General features: G+C 42.8%; 1 protein-coding gene across 8 annotated transcripts in view; it reads left to right on the plus strand.

Annotated features, from left to right (window-relative positions):
• Positions 1-15,691, plus strand: part of IDE (insulin degrading enzyme) — a 105,439-nt gene extending 89,748 nt beyond the window's left edge. For 7 of the 8 annotated variants that reach the window (XM_044420678.1, XM_044420676.1, XM_044420679.1 and 4 more), the window contains 4 exons: positions 3,205-3,277; positions 3,595-3,662; positions 5,000-7,826; positions 12,483-15,691. In XM_044420678.1, the coding sequence (XP_044276613.1) occupies positions 3,205-3,277; positions 3,595-3,662; positions 5,000-5,095 (237 nt within the window). In that variant the 3' untranslated portion in view covers positions 5,096-7,826; positions 12,483-15,691. The remainder of the gene's footprint in view (positions 1-3,204; positions 3,278-3,594; positions 3,663-4,999; positions 7,827-12,482) is intronic. The other variant, XM_044420674.1, reaches the window with a different exon arrangement.
• Positions 15,692-16,650: the final 959 nt, after the last annotated feature.

Genomic DNA, 16,650 nt, shown 5'->3' on the forward strand with positions numbered 1-16,650 from the left:
CCAAAACCCTTTTTAAGGGGGATCCAGCATTTTGACAGCCTGCTTCTGTCTAGGGAAAAAGGGGAAGGGGGCATTTTTGTACTTTCTCAATTAAGGGTCTTGGGGAGAAGTGCAAACTCTGCAGCATCCTGAGAGCTACTGGAACACTGACAGCAGCAGCAGGTCTTGTGAAGACAGTTGTAAATCTTACATCCCCTTTTTTTCAAACAGTTTACTCATGCCTTTTGAAGCAACCAAATCAAAGTGAGAAAAAAGTCTTTTTGGATTCTGAGTCCATAGGTAGTGCTGGTACCTGCTACAGTTTAGCAGGAAGTACTCCCTACCCTGACACTGTCCAGTTGAGGCTCCCCATTTGCCAGTCATGGACAGCCCTTCCAGGGTGCTGTTTGGGCACTTTGAATGGGTTGTTAGTGGCTGTGAAGCTGGCTTCTATAATCTACAAGGAAACTAATAATAATGATAACAACAACATGCACAAAGCCACAGGGAGCTGAAAATGTATCTCAGTTGTGACAGGAAGAACACCAAGCTGGTGCCATCCACCCTGAGTGCTACATTGGCATTTATGATGCAGCTGGCACTGGCAGTGTCCAGGGCAAATTCAGGAGCAGTGGCAAGGGGTTTTTTGTCATTCTTGCTGAGCATATTGCTGGCTGCTGGACATTATCCATGGTGGGATCAGTTGTCCCCATTTGGAGAACATGACAAAGTTCTGTGGGTAAAACAACCACTAGAACTGCCCATGGGTTCTCAGAGTGGCTTGCTTGAAAATAGTTATCCCATAAGCAGAGCTCTCTTTTCTAAGCTTCAAAAGAAATTAGGAGGGTGGTTACTCGGAGGAGGGCTTTCTCAGCAGTGGCGCCTAAGTTATGGAATGCGCTCCCCAGAGAGGTCCGCCTGGCGCCGTCGTTATTTGTTTTTCGGCGCCAGGCAAAGACCTTTTTATTTAAGCAGCATTTTAAATGTTAATACTATTGAATTTTATCTGGCCAGGGCGGCTTATTTTATATTGTATATTGTATCGTGTGTGTGTGTGTGTGTGTGTGTATTAAATTATTATTATTCTAATATATATATATTATTTTTTATTTGTGTGTTGTAAGCCACCCTGAGGCTTCGGCGAATGGGGCGGCATAAAAATGTCTTAATAAATAAATAAATAAATAAACCATCTGAAATCAGAGATATACTGCTCCATAACCTGTGCCCTGTTATCTTAGTTGTGTGTCTTCATATGGGATGTACATACTGATGATGGTGTGCTGTGATGGGGAGTTCAGTTATATCATATTTGGTGCACTTTTGGGGAAATATAGATTGTCAACATGGGTGTAATTTTTTTCCCCTTCCCATTAAAATCAATGGAAAGGACATTATTTGCAACAAGGGTGAGACTGGTGTTAAGTTATAGTCATGGTCTGGATCAGCCTTCTACCAGTTTTGTAACCTTCAGATATTTTTGACTACTCCTGTCAGTTTCAGCCAGCATGGCCAGTAGTCAGAAATGATGGAAACTAGCCCAAAACAAACGGAGGGCATCAGGTTGTAGAGAGCTGTATGATATGGTGTGTACTCTCCTGCCCATTTGAGCCATTCCATCTGTATTTCTGGAGTGTGCTGCCAGAGTATCTGTCATGGCAGTGATGGATCTGCATTGTTACTGTGGTGTAGCAGGTCCTCTGCCAACTCCTCTGGCCTACTTGGCCAGCAAATACTAAATGTAGGATTGCTTTATGAATTAATTTATACATTGCCAGTAATATAGTTATACTGTATTGATCATGTTTTTCCTATTGTATCCCACAGAATGGGTAGTAAGCTTTTTAGAAAAGAAATGTTTTAATATCATGGCATATTGTTAGGCTGCACTAAAGGGGTTTTTTTTCCCCCAAAAACAGTTATTTTTCCATTGAACTGAACTTGAATATTTGAAATCAGAAGACTGAATTTCAGTTTCTAAACTAAGATTGAACTCAACCTTGAAGTCTGTTGCATCGAAACATCATGCCAGAGTTTTTTCCAAGTTCTGTTAGTATTTTCCAAGGCTTGTCAAGGCAGATGGCAACACTGAATAAACTGAATAAAATATTGCTTTTACATTTCACATAACTGTAATTGGACATGTATACTGCAGTCTAATATTCAGCCAGCCAGTCTATGTTGTAGGGAAGTAGAAACAGACATTCCTCCCCAAACTTACTTGCACAATTAAGGTTGCAATCTATGGATGGTAGAATATTCTCTAACTAGAAGACAGGATCCCATATAAATATTTTGAAGCAAGCTTCTCCAATAAATCTTTCGGAGCTGATTAGTGCTTCAAGAAAAAGATAATAACATATCTGTTTGTCCTTTGTACACAAAAAGTGCATTTTCTGAATAAACTGTCAAAATAATTTTGTGTTGTAGCAGAGCAGTAGGTGACCTACACTGTGAAAAATGCAAAGTGTGATTTCATGTTATAAATCATTTTTGTTAATATTTTATTAAGAATAAAGCATGTTTTATCTTGACTTACTCTTTTCACAGCTCATTCAGTTAATGAAGCTTCTGATAAGATTCAAGCAACTGATAGCTAGATTAATTTTAAATTACTTATTTTGCCATACACTCTAATATTGGTCTTAAACATTGCTAATATTAACCATTTGCAAACAGTTTTTCTTACTAATAAATGTTCTGATTTCATCACATGGCATACTTCTAATCTTCTGCACTGTGATTTCATTTATCTTCACATAATGCTCAGGGAGACTTTGGTAAACTGTATGTCATAGCTCTTTTGTAGCAGTTGCAGTGGGGTAAGGGAGTTAGAGGCATTGACAGGCTGCCAGTGCCGAGGACCAGAGAGAGCCCAGGCAAGTCAGATTTATCATGGAACAGGTACTTTCCTATGCCGAAGAAGCAACTCATTTTGCAAAAGTGTTAGCAATTCAAAATTGTTTTTGTTGTCCTAGGAAACATGCCCATGAGAACATAAGAAACTGAATAGCAGTGACTGAATATTGTAGTGCGCATAGGCTTCTTTATTCCTATCTGCATAAATGATGCATCACTCAATATATCACTGGATATGTCACTCTAGTGGCCTGCTTGGGCCAGGCATCTTTACTCAGGGTTGGTAGATCTCTTTTTACTGTGGAGTCTGCAGAAAACATTATTTGTCTCTGTTGGAACAAGTGAACTTGATCTTTTTTCCTATAGGAGCTCTTGGCAGTAGATGCCCAACGAAGGCACAAAATATCAGTCCATGTACTAGCAAGGGAAATGGATTCCTGTAAGTACAGAACATGTTTATTTACTTTCAGATAATCTGTGTTTAAATCAGCACCATAAAGCAGTTTATAGTGCAGAGCAAACATGATGTCCTGCAAAACACAGTTCTGGAAGAATATTATGACCTCTAGTGGATGGGTAGAAATATATTCAGTTATATGAATTCTAAAGCATAAGATGTGAGAAACATTCTGGTGCTTATAGATTTCTGGGCAATGTAAAGAGCCTTGCCTTGCACCATCTGCTTAGAATGTTTTATATGTAATGAGATGTTTTAACAGAGATTCAGATAGCTTTTTAAATTTGTTATTTAAATAGGCCCTGTTGTGGGAGAATTTCCATGCCAAAACGATGTAAATCTGGCACCGGCACCAGTGCTGCCACAGGTAAGAGGGAGGTTTTTCTACAACTATTTATAAAGGAACTGTTTGTGCCCAAGATACTGTCCATAAACCATGGTTACTAAACTCTAAGCCTGATCCAGTGCATGTTCGCTCAGATGTAACCTTCACTATGTTCAAATGGAACTTCCTCACCTGCCTCAAAGAAGCAAGTATGAAATTAAAGATACAATTTGTTTGATTTAAAATAAATCGACATTTCTTTCTTGGCCTTTTTATTTTATATGAAAACCATTGAAGAGCCAAGAGCTGCTTCAGATATTTGTATAGAGTGACCTATGCACTCATGGGCTGACCATGTCCATATTAATGAAGTAAAGACTAGTCTCATATCTGTGTCTGTAGATACAGGTACTGCTCTTGGTGGTAATTTACATGAGCCCAAAGATACTCGTTTCAGCAAGCAGATCATAAAAATCGCCAATTGTTCCTGGAACCTCTCCAGCTGCAATTCGTGAAGCAATTTTACTAATATCTGAACCAGTTTTTAGATACTGAAAAACTAAATGGGAGTATGGCAGTAATACAGATTTTTTCATGGAGATTGGGGGTTTTTGAGGGGAAATGGACCCTTGAACAATTTCAGATTTTTTGTGCCTTGACTCAATAACCATTTCTAGATTCCAGCCTCTGTCCTAGAACCCATTTTAGCTGAGGTTCCATGTTATTACCAATTGATTGCCATTTGTTTATTGATCCATTTGGTTATTAGTGGTTGGCTTCTCACTAGAGAGTTCTGTGCTGTCAGTCTGCTTTGGAAGTTCTGCAGCCTTCTAGATATGCAGGATCTTGACTGCAGTTATTGAATAGTGAGGGAAATCTGCAGATAAAGGCATCCTTTTTTCGCTTGTTCCAGGTCTAGTTTCTGGTACTGAAAATAAGTGTCATCCCCTGAAAACAAGGGATGAAGCTTGGCTCAGATAAAGCTAGTTCCTATGGCCATTTGGGAATGATCTAGCATGGTGTCTACCAAATTCGAACAACTTTTTCTTTGGAAGGATATATTACTTTTCCAAGATTGTGAACTGTTCTCATAATCTGTTGGATACCTAGCTTTGCATCAGTGTTGAAAATATTGGGATTAACCTTTAAAAGGAGGTCTTGTGTAGCAAGAACTGAATGAGAGTACTGTTTTCTGGTATCCATTTTTCAACACACATTTAAGATTCTGTTTTTCTTCTATTGATAGAAGTAAACACAGATTAATTTGCCACAGATTGTACATATGTGAGTGCTCTGTTCTTAAAGTCTCTCTCTCTCTCTCTCTCTCTCTCTCTCTCTCTCTCTCTCTCTCTCTCTCTCTCTCAAATGCTTATTTGCAGCCAGCCGTGATTCAAAATATGACGGAGTTCAAGCGCAGTCTACCACTCTTTCCTCTGGTGAAACCTCATATCAATTTTATGGCTGCAAAACTGTGAAGAGAATTGCTGGGTGAAGAACTGGAAGTGATCGGTCTTGTTGACTTCAGTTGGTTTTCACAATGGAAGAATATATTAAACATTGTTAGGACAAGCAATCCTGCCCATCCTGAGGTTTCCTGATTCCTTCTAGGTTCATTCAGCATCAATGGTGTGATAGGGATACAGAAAATTAGGAAAATAGGCTGTAGTCATGTGTCATGTTTATTGTAGAGTCACTCTTCAAAACCACAATCAAGTGGTATATTCAAAGGTCTGTGTCTGTATGGTATATTTTACAATAGTGTGGCCTTTTAAAGGCTTTGTTTGCATAATAGAATACAAAGGTTTCAAACTTTAAACTTGTTAAAGGTGTTTTTTTTTCTTATGAAAGGTCCTTAAGATTAAATATTGTGGGTTCTTCATCGTGGTCTCCGTGCATCACACATACAAGGGTGTTGCGCCTGTGCAGTGCCTGTCATCGGGAAGATTTAAGAACTTTAATGGTTTTTGGACCTCCGGGGATGACTGCCCAGCAGGGTGGAGGAGTTGGCGATCTCTCAGGAAGACGATCTGGTCCCAACCGGGGACGAGATTCACGGATCTCAAAGCTCAAGCCAAGGGGTCGGAGTGCTCGGGACTGGAATGTCCCGAGATGGTAATCCACGGAGGTGATGCTGGAGGTGTCACCTGCATAACCGACTGGCGGCTCAGAGGTTCAGTCAGTACTGAGATAGGCACAACACTCCATTCAGAGCGAGGCGCTTTGTCGTGCTTCTTGTGCTGACGCTTGGATTTTTCAGGTTTGTCCTTCTTAGGATGTGTTGGTTTCCAGGGGTCCTTGGACCCGACATGCTTCCTCTTCTCCTTATGTTTACATGGAGGAGAATGGTAGGAATGCTTTCCATCTGTGCCTGTGGAATCTCCTTCGGATGGATGAGAGGGGATAGTTTTCGAAGGTCCTGAAGCTGCAGAAGAGCCGGTCTCAGCCAAGACCTGCTTCATGGCAACCAGAGCCTGGTCCCATAGCATTTTGCGCAGCCGGTTCTCGTGGTTTTTGCACGCCTGCCTCATGTACGATTGGCATTGGCTGCACTTACCAGTCCTGTATCCTTCTCCAAGGCAGAGAAGACACGGAGTATGAGGGTCAGTGGGAGACATTTTGGCTCCGCACTGCACACATTTACAGAAAGTCGCCTGCTGTGCCATCGAGAAGAAAAAGAGGAGATGCAGCGAATGGAGATAGATTATAAGAGGTAAAGATGATAGAAAGACTTTTTTAAATTATTTTTTTATTTGGAAGGGGGAGGAGGAGGGGGGAAAAGCAGAGGATAAAGGAGGGGTTCGGAAAGGCGAAACAGCGGGTTTTAGGGTTTAGATAGAGGTTAAAGAGAAGTGAAGGAAAAAAGGGTTTAAGATTTATAGAAGTAACAATTGTAAAAGAGAGGAGACAAGCGAAAAAAGGCCAGAGGCACGGCAAACTGCGCTCACAAGCAGACTGGGGAGAGGGCGGGCACTCTGACCATTTATACTACGGGGTGGGGGGAAGTGGAGTTCCCACCAAAAACCATTAAAACTCTTAAATCTTCCCGGCAACAGGCACTGCACATGCACAGCACCCATATATGTGTGAATGCACGGATGACCTCTCAAAGAACGACAGTTACAGGTAAGCAACCTGCCTAACTAGTTTTATTGGAGATGGAGGAAATATGATGAAATGGCTCATATTGATTCTTCTAAAGAAAGGATGGAATGATACTATTAAAAACAATACAGTTGTCAAATTCAACCAGCTGTTTAGGTTCTGTACAAAATCAGTGGAGATTGGGGGGGAATTAACAAATGTTTTTGACAGAAGAAGAGTTGCTAGGTATCTTAACATAGTTTTAATCTTTATACATGTTTGAGAACATTTTATATTCAGACTAGTAAAATGCTGGAAACACTTGGGTAGCTATCTTTTTATTGCCAAGTGTGCTACCTTTTGTTTATAACCTTTGCATTTTCTCAGGATCACTCTGACAATGTTTCCTTTCATTTACATAAATAAAACTATTTTGCCTTTTTTTTCCTTCCAGTTGTTCATGTACTGTTTTAGATATCCCATCAGGCTTGCCTTGTTTCTTTAGTGTATGTCTTGTCAAATGGATTTCAATTTAAACCGTGAGTATGGGACAAACTCCTGTGTAAATACATATGGCTGATGTCTTAATTTGACACATGCATGGAATTCAACAAATGCACTGTTTGAACATCTGGGGCTGGGTGGTACAGCTGATGAGAACTTTTGCATGACCCAGCTGCTGCACTGGTCTCACAAAATGTGACACGGCAGTACCTTAATCTGCACCTGCTTTAAAATGCTTGATAAAAGCTTTCAGAGTACACAGCAGTCTCTCTCAGGCTTAGATGTTCAAAGCAGGAAAACAATGTGCTGTTAAAACATTAGCCTAATATTTATTTAATCCATGTCCAGCACCTAAACATTAGCCTAATAACGCAGCATCAAATTAAACCTGACCCAAATCCCATGTGCTCAAAACAGCCTTTCACGACATGTGTCCTCCAGATGTTCTGGACAACCTCAGTCATGCCTCACCACCATTGGCTATGCTCTCTGAGTCTGATGGGAGTTGAAATCCAAAACATCTGGAGAGTACCAGATTGGTGAAGGCTGTCTTAAAAGTGTGCAATGAATACTTTAATTATAGTCTAAATATGGATCATGAATCACTTTTATTTGGCATATGTGCATCACACATATGGGTGCTGCGCCTGCACAGTGCCTGTGGCCGAAAAGATTTAAATCTTAACGGTTTTGGCGGGAACTCTGCACCCCTCCTCCACAGTGTAAGAAGGCGGAGTGCCCGCCATTTCCTCAGTCTTCTTGCAACCGCTGTTCGTTGTGCCTTGAGCCTTTCGTCTCTCAGTTTGTACTACACGTTTATCTAGTTACTGCTATCTCTCTTAGATTGTTACAATTCCTAGTTTTTTCCCTCCCTGTTAGAAGTTTTCTTCTCATTCCCCTTTCCTGTTTTTTGAAAAAAAAAATACAGTTCATCTTTCTTTATTCTTACCTTGCTATCTTCTCCTTTTTCCTTCCTTGATGGTGCAGCATGCGGCTTTCCGCAAGTGCTCTCAGTGCGAATGTAAGATGTCGCCTACCGAGCTGCACAATCTGTGCCTTCTCTGTCTTGGAGAAGGGCACCGGACTGATAAATGTGGCCATTGCCAGGCCTTTACTAAGCAGGTGAGGAAAAATCAAGAAAACCGTCTGCGCAGACTCTTGTGCGACCAAGCCCTGCTCCAATCCGACCAGCTGGCAGGCAAATCTGCTGCTCCGTCCTCCTCTTCCACTACACCTCCTCCCCGCCCATCGGCTGATGGTGCGTCTTTGCCGGAGAGTCAATGCTCCTCTACATCTCCACATAAGCAAAAGGAGAAGAGGAAGCATAGTGGATCATAGTGGATCAGACAAGTCCTCGGGCCATAAGAAGTCTAAGAAGGACAAGACGGCTCGCAAATCTAAGAAACCTGACCGTTCCCAACACCATGACTCGGGTTTGTCCGCTCCATCGATCCCGACGGCCACTTCAGTACTGACACCGACCGGACCGGCTCTTCAGTTGGCCATGCAAGTGACCCCGCCCAGGTCTCCAAGACGGATCGCTCCTTCTGTTCCATCTTCGCCTGTAAGAGATTCCCTTGTTGGGATCCATCTCTGACAGAGAGATCCGGGACTCTCCCCCAATGGCTCACTCACCTACTCCCCAGCAGTCACTCGAGCCTTCCCCGAGGGCCCCTCCTCAGCAGGTGTGATGCCAGCAGTGCGCCTCCGTCCGTCCCTCAGAAGATTGGGTGCAACCCCATAGGCCAACTCATCGCAAGCCACAGGATGACTATCCACCCTACGGCTATTACCCTTCGGTATGCAATCGTACCCTCTCTCTGGACCTGAGAGACGCTCCTTTGACTTCCAGAGCGGCTCTGCCCAGGCACCCTACCTCGCCTGTTGATTCCTCCTCCAGCCTTCTGCCTCACTACAACTCGGACTTGGAGGACTCCGAAGTAGCTTCTACTTTACCGGATGCTGTGATCTCCACTCAAGGTCCCAGCTCACCGGAAGAGCCTTATGTAACCTTTGGGGAACTAATAGTGAGACTTACAAGGTCACTTGAGACTGAAGCCCAGCATCGCTTCGATCCCAATACCGATAAATTCTATAATATTGTCAAGGGTGAACAGTCTGCTGCCATCATCTTGCCGCTGATCACCACTCTCCGCCAGGCGATGATGGAGCCATGGAATTATCCCATTCAGCCTCCACCAACTTCGCGATGCTATGAATCCATGTACCAGGTCCATAAGCAGGATATTCCATTCTTCCTACGTCACTCAAGACCAAACTCGATCATAGTAGAGTCGTCTCAAGGCCACGAGTTGAGGGGACACACCACTCCTCGCCATAAGGAAGGGTGTAAAATCAACATGTTGGCTTGCTGCATCTATGTCACCACAGGTCTTGGCCTCCATATTTCTAATTATGAGGCTACTGTAGCTCGATATCAGTATTTTCTAATGCAGAAATTAGAAAATATCACAGCGTCACTTCCGGATCAACAAAAAGACCTGACCCGAATTTTCATCAAGGAGGCAATGCAGGTGTCGATCCAGCAACTCTCCATGGTGAGACACCATGTCGACTGCAACTCTAGGGCTCTCGTTGGTGCTGTAGCCCTTCATCGCCATGCCTGTTTCCGGAATTGCAACTTTCTGGACGAGACAAAGCGCCAAATCGAGGATATGCCTTTCAACGGCTCAGGGCCTTTCAGTGCCCGGACGGACCACAAGATGAAGACAATCCATGAGTCGAGCGTTACAGCTCGCCGGATGGAAGTCCCTAATCAGTCTCGCCATAAGTGGTCTTGGTTCCATCCATCCTACCGATACCAGCCCTATTTGCAATTTTCGGGCCAACAACAATTCCAGCCTTGTCAACAGCGCCGGAAGCAACAACAGCTGTGCTTCCAACGGAGCTGTCACCCCCCGACTCTGACAAATGCCAGCGCTGACGCTCTCCTCTCCTGAACCCACCTTCCCCTCTTCCTTTTGGGGATCGGCTGCAAAGTCAGGAGTCCATCACATCTGATCAGTGGGTTTTATCCATCATACAGCACGGATACAGGATCAAGTTTGATATTATACCTCCGCCAGGACCGATCCGATTTATGCCTCAGTCATTGGTTCTCGTTGACAAAGTTCAACAGCTTCTTCGTAAAGGAGCGATTCGGCAGCTTACACACTCTGAGGGGCTCCACAGCTTCTACTCGAGATATTTTACGGTTCCTAAGTGTGACGGTGGTCTTCGTCTGATACTGGACCTACGTGACATCAATAGGTTCATCAAAACCAAGAAATTTCAGATGACCACCCTTCAAAATATTCTTCCGTTGCTTAGGAGAGAGGATTGGTTCACTTCTCTGGACTTATAAGATGCCTATTGTCGTGGGCGGGCAGCCTGGCATGCAAGCAATCCAGCAATAAAACTAAAGTCCTTTAATGCTAATTACCTACATGATTTACAACTCTATAGATAAGCCCTTCAATTGAGGTCCTTGATATGCAGATGTTAGCCCTCTAATGGCTTCTCTCCCCGAGCCCACGTGGGTCTACTCCTCTAAGTCACGCCTTTCCTCCCTCTTAGTAACAAAGATTGTTGCTGTTCATATCTTCGTAAAATTTGGCGATTGGCTGCTCGAGAGAAATCCACCCACTGAGTCTTCAGTTTCATCCTCGGGGAGATCAGCGTCAGAGGGGGAAGGAGCAGTTCACTCTGCCTCCTTCTGAGTAGAACTTGTAGTCTCCTCTTTCTTGGGGCTCTCTGGCTTCGATGAGGGCTCAGGCATTTGCTCAATGGGCTGGGAGTCAGAGGGAGGTGCAGCTGCTTGCTCATCCGCCCCTAGACTTGGTTGTGGGGTCGGCTTTTGGGCACAGGGTGCCAAGCACAAGACCTCCTCGTGAGTCACTGTCTCTGTTGGGGCTGCATGCACGACACCTATTTCCATATTACCATCTATCCATAGGCGTCTTCTTCGATTCACTATCGGTTCCAACCTCTTTGAGTATAACATTTGATGAACCATGGGGTCCCTTCAATACCAGCGGATTTAGGGGCCTCCTCACCAGCCCAACATCGTTCCGATACAGCTCCTTCTCCTTCGATACCCAACCGCTCTGCATCCCGATATCTAATTCATTCTCCAGTCTGCGCTAAGACCTGCAACCCGCCGATCTTACGCAGCCAAATGGAAGCACTTTACAGCTTTTGCTGAACCCAATAACTTTATTGCTTATTCAGCCTCCGTTGAGAATATTCTTCAATGTCTCCTATCACTACATCAGTCTGGACTTAAGCCATCATCTATTAAAGTTTATACCGCCACAATCTCCCACTATCGTGGCCAAGTGCTGGGTTCTTCGGTCTTTTCTCATACCCTCATACGTCAATTCCTTAAAGAATTGCAGAACCTGCAACCACCAGTTAGACCAGTTATTCCTACTTGGAGTCTCTCTGTTGTCCTGCAGGCACTCACTCGAGCTCCTTTCAAGCCCTTGGCGACTACTGACTTACACCTCTTGTCCTGGAAGACTGCCTTTCTTGTCGCTGTCACATCTGCTAGAAGGGCTAGTGAACTCTGTGCACTCCATGTAGACCCTCCTTATCTCAACTTCCATAAGGAGAAGGTCATCCTCTGTACCGATCTGATGTTTTTACCCAAGGTTGTGTCTCCTTTCCATATTAATCAAGACATCATTTTACCGGCTTTCTTCCCTGCTCCATCTACACTGATAGAGCGATAGAGCAGCTTCCTCTGCCTTTTCTGCTGGCAACCCAACTCAGGACATATGCAAGGCTGCCACCTGGACTATTCCTTGCACCTTTGCCAGACATTACCACCTTGATGTGCGTGCCAGGCATGATTGCTCCTTTGGTCGAGCAATCCTTTCTTCTGTTCTCCAGTGACGACACCGCCCGCCTCCAGGTTTGGTAAGCTTGCTAATCACCCATATGTATGATGCACAGAGGCCACGACGAAGAAAGGCAGGTTGCTCACCTGTAACTGTCGTTCTTTGAGTGGCCATCTGTGCATTCACACAACCCACCCGCCGGCCCTGCTCAGTGTCCATGACTGGGTTTATACGGTACCGTTTTACTTGATAGCAGTTCCGTGTTTCTCTCTACTGTTCAGCAGATTCTTTGCAATGTCTAACGCTCCTGATCGGTCTTCAGTAGACTGAGGAAATGGCGGGCACTCCACCTTCTTATACTGTAGTGGGGGAGGGGTGTGGAGTCCCTGCCAAAACTGTTAAGCTTTAAATCTTTCCGACCACAGGCACTGTGCAGGCGCAGCACCCATATGTGTGAATGCACAGATGGCCACTCGAAGAACAACAGTTACAGGTGAGCAACCTGCCTTTTTTTTCAGTCTCTGAAAATTACACAACTTTTTGATATTTTTTTTAATTTTCAGTTGTGCACATGCTTCCTCTTACAGCTATTTGAATGGGTAGTCCTGTCTGGTCAATTTGCTTCTCTCTTTCAGCTCTCATAGTGGAAAAGTAAAGTAGGGAACAGATTGGCAAGGCATATAGGCTAATATAAATTTCTACTTGTTCTAAAGAATGTAGAAATAATTGATAGGGAGTATGTGGAGAGGGAATTTGCTCAGCTTCAGTAATGGAGCAGTTAATGCAGGTGCACAAATTTACCCTTCATTTAGTTCTCAGCCATTATATTTGTGTACATCTCTTAAGGCTTTCTTTAAAAAAAAAACCTTTCAGGTAACTGAAGTATTAACTGCTCCAAAGATGAGTTGCAGGAAGTGGGACTGGGTTTTCCTGTTCTGGAGTAGCTAGAGAGTCAGGGAAGTGTTGAAAAGGTGGGAGATACCAAGGAGCGTCAGTTCAACCTGTAAAACTCAGAGAGTTGCATCACCAATGAGGAGATACCTCCTGTCCCCCATTTTTGGTGCTTCTGACTTGTGCTGCTGGGTTCCTCCTAACTTTTTATTTCTCCCTGGTTCTTTGCAATTGTACACAAGTTAGTTAGCAACCTTATTTTGTCAATATTCATATCAGATAGCTATAAGTGCACATAATGCAAAAAGAAAAAAGCAGTTGAATACAATTCCAGTTGTGCATTTTTAAAGCACCAGGAAAATCTGGGGAACAACTGATGGTTCTACTAAAGTTCTCCTTAGGCATTGGTGGAAGGGCAGTCACTGGCATGATTATAGAAAATGAGCGGTACTGGCTTTTTGACAACCCAAAATAAAAATAGTCTCCTGGGTTCAGATGACATAATAATCCATTGTGGACAAGAACAACATTACAACAAGCTGTCTTACCAGTATGCAAATAGAATTTCAGCATTGTTTATAAGATGCAAGTTATAATGCACGTCTGCTGAGTTTAATCAAGCAACTGTTATTCATGAGTGGAATCAGAGGTCTGGTGTTGAAGATTTAATATTTTGGAAGGATTCTCTCACTCAATCCAAGGAAAGTTGCACAGAAGCAATGATTAACAGATTAAACCCAATAAATAAATTATATGATTAAAAAACTCTAACCATAGAATATCTCTTTCTGTAGGACAGTGCAGGGCAATTTGTCATCCTCTTGATATTTTGGACTAAGTTCCCATAGCTTTAACCAGCATAGCTAATGGTGAAGGATGAGAGGAGTTGAAGGTCAAAATTTCTGGAGAACTGCAAATTTCCCAGACCTGCTTTAGAGAGAAACAATGGTACAGATATGCACAGGATTCCTGGGGCAGAGGTTTGTGCCGTTCACACATTAAGGTAGCCTTGGCCAACTTGGCACCTTCCAGGTTTGTGCATGCTGGCTGAAGTATGTGAAGAGTTGTAGGGCAACACATCTGGCAAGGCAAGGCTGCTTTCAATGTTAGTGTATGTCTAGTTATTCCCATGCATGGCAACTCTCAGCTGCTGATACTTTTTCTGGGAGATATGTGGAATTCCTATGCTTGATTTCCTGTGATAGAATTCTGGACACGAGTAGCTGGAGATGTGTCCCAAGGATGACTACAGAATCAAACAGTGGTCTTAGTCACCCTTCTCTTGCTTTTTTCCTAGGAGTAGAAAAACACTTTGCCTGAAATGTGAATGGAACAGAGTAAGCCTGTTGAAAATGGTTCTATTTTACAGTATGTTACCAGCTACCGGAACTGGTAACAGCATTTACCCCAGCATTTCTTAATGCATCCCTTATCTTCTAATGGTTCTTTTCACTACACGTGTACAAATGTATTAAGAGTTTTTAGATTTTTTTTCTTAACCCAATACTCCATTTTTGTTCTATGTTTTGCATCCACACTTACTCAAGTTAAAATTATTTGTGTAACTATTTTAAAAAAAGAGAATTAAAATGCACATTACAAAATTATATATTTTGAAACTTGGTATTTTAAAATACATAGTAGTCTGCGATTGTTGATGGCTCTTGGTATAAAAATCAATTTATAAAATAGAGGATAATTGCTAATATTTCTAAATATTTTAAAAATTTATATTAAAACTTACAGAAATATACAAATTCCTCCCTTCACAGCACAGCATGTATTTATATTGTGGTTATGAAACCTCTTAGCAGATAAACCCAAATAGACTTGGTTTAAAGCATGTACAAAACATCCTTTTTGACGTGACCCTGGCTGTTCAGAGAACAAGCAGCTTTCAAACAAATTCAATAAATAAATAATAGCACACACCAACTCTTCAGATTTGGTCAGTTTCTAAACTTGTGAACCTGGAATGCTTGACTGAACTCCAGAGAGGCCCACAGGTTCATGCAAAGCACTTAGGAGTACAGTTTGGATGGTCTATTTATTCCCCTTCCAGTAACAGCCCTTTCAGCCTAATGAAATGCTACACTCAAGGGGCACCCCCAGTCTTGGGGGAAGGAGCTGGGGACCTGCCCCCCTGCATTAGGGATGATGAAAAGCCCCTTTGTGCATGCAGTGCATGTGACAATTTGATTCTTTTCTATGTTTATTCGTTGGCTTTATATTCTAATCTTAATGGAATAATCAAGGCAGTTAGCAAAATAGATCCTAAAACATCAATAGTGCAATAAGTTTTACTCAAAAATACCATAGAACCAGCACAATGAGAACATGTGTCTATTTAGGTGGCAATCCTATGCCTTCTTACCTGGGAGTAAATTCCACTGAACACAGTAAGACTTACTTCTGAGCAGACATACATAGTATTGCAAGTTTTTAAGAGTGTTCTCCAGCATTTTATAGTTTGAGTTTGCTAGAACAATGCAGTTTGATATCTCAGGCATATCAGTGAATCCTCCCTAGTACATCCAAAGCTACAGTGTCAGCAATAACAGACTACCTAGACCACACTGTAATTCAGTTTTAGCATTTGTTAACATAAATTTATGTAACAAACCATAAATTATGACTAGATTACTGTAATTTTTACAAGTGCTATTTTGAGCAGTTGATGTGAAATGGGGTGCATGTTGCCACAGTATGGCAGAGTGCTTGTCATACTCACAACAATAAATGATCTGAATATTACTTCTGAAGTTCTTAAATGGTTTTGTATTGAACTTGATAACCAGCAACTGATGTAGTTGGGCTCAGGATATCACTTTAGAAATACAGATAAGGGTTTTTATGAAGATGGTAACACATTTAACTTTTTGCTTTAAAGTCTTCGAAATAACCTCAGGAATGCATTAAGAGCTGCATTAGTCAAAGCCCCATTCCTTTACCCTAGTATAAATAGACAGGGCTCCCACCATTTTCCCGCTTCGGTTTTGAGTGCCTCTGGACTTTACCTAGCTGCTCTCAACTTTACCTCATATTTCTTGCCTTTTTCTTCAAGACTTTACCTCATAAAATTTCCTTCTCACTTGCCTCTTACTCTCTTGTCTCACATTTTACCTGAAAACACATTTTTTCACTTTTCAATCCCTCCCCCCCACTCATTCCTTCTATCATCATCTTAAATCCATACACTTCTTTCATCTAACTTTCACGCTCAGTGGTGCTGAAGGTGGCCTTTATAAAGTGTGTGAGATGCAGAGTGAAAATGCCTTCAGATGGCCATTCACTGTGCCTTTTGCTTTAGTGCAGAGCATGGAGTAGACAGCTGCCCACACTGCCAGGCTTTCACTAGATAAGCCAGGAAGAACAGGGCACTCTGTCTAAAGATGGAAATAGGGACCCAGGGCTCTTGTGGGATGCAAAATGTTGAAGGGGACCCACAAGACCACGCATCAACATCTTGCACAGCCCTGACCATGGCCCAGGGGCTTCTTCAACTGCTCTGTCAGTGTCTGGAAAAAAATACAACACACTGGATAGTAAAAGGCCTAAAAAGAAGCAGAAGAGGCCTCACAAAATGTGGGGAGAGAAGGGGAAGCAAAAGCCCACAAAAAGGGTCGGATACCACTCTTCCCGTGCTGTGGAGTGAACCCATTTGCTTTACCCACCAGTAGCCCTGCCTACCATTTCAAAGCCAGCACCACAAT

Source organism: Varanus komodoensis, unplaced genomic scaffold (genome assembly GCF_004798865.1).
Source record: "Varanus komodoensis strain SLA01 unplaced genomic scaffold, ASM479886v1 scaffold11, whole genome shotgun sequence".
Lineage (NCBI taxonomy): Eukaryota > Metazoa > Chordata > Lepidosauria > Squamata > Varanidae > Varanus > Varanus komodoensis.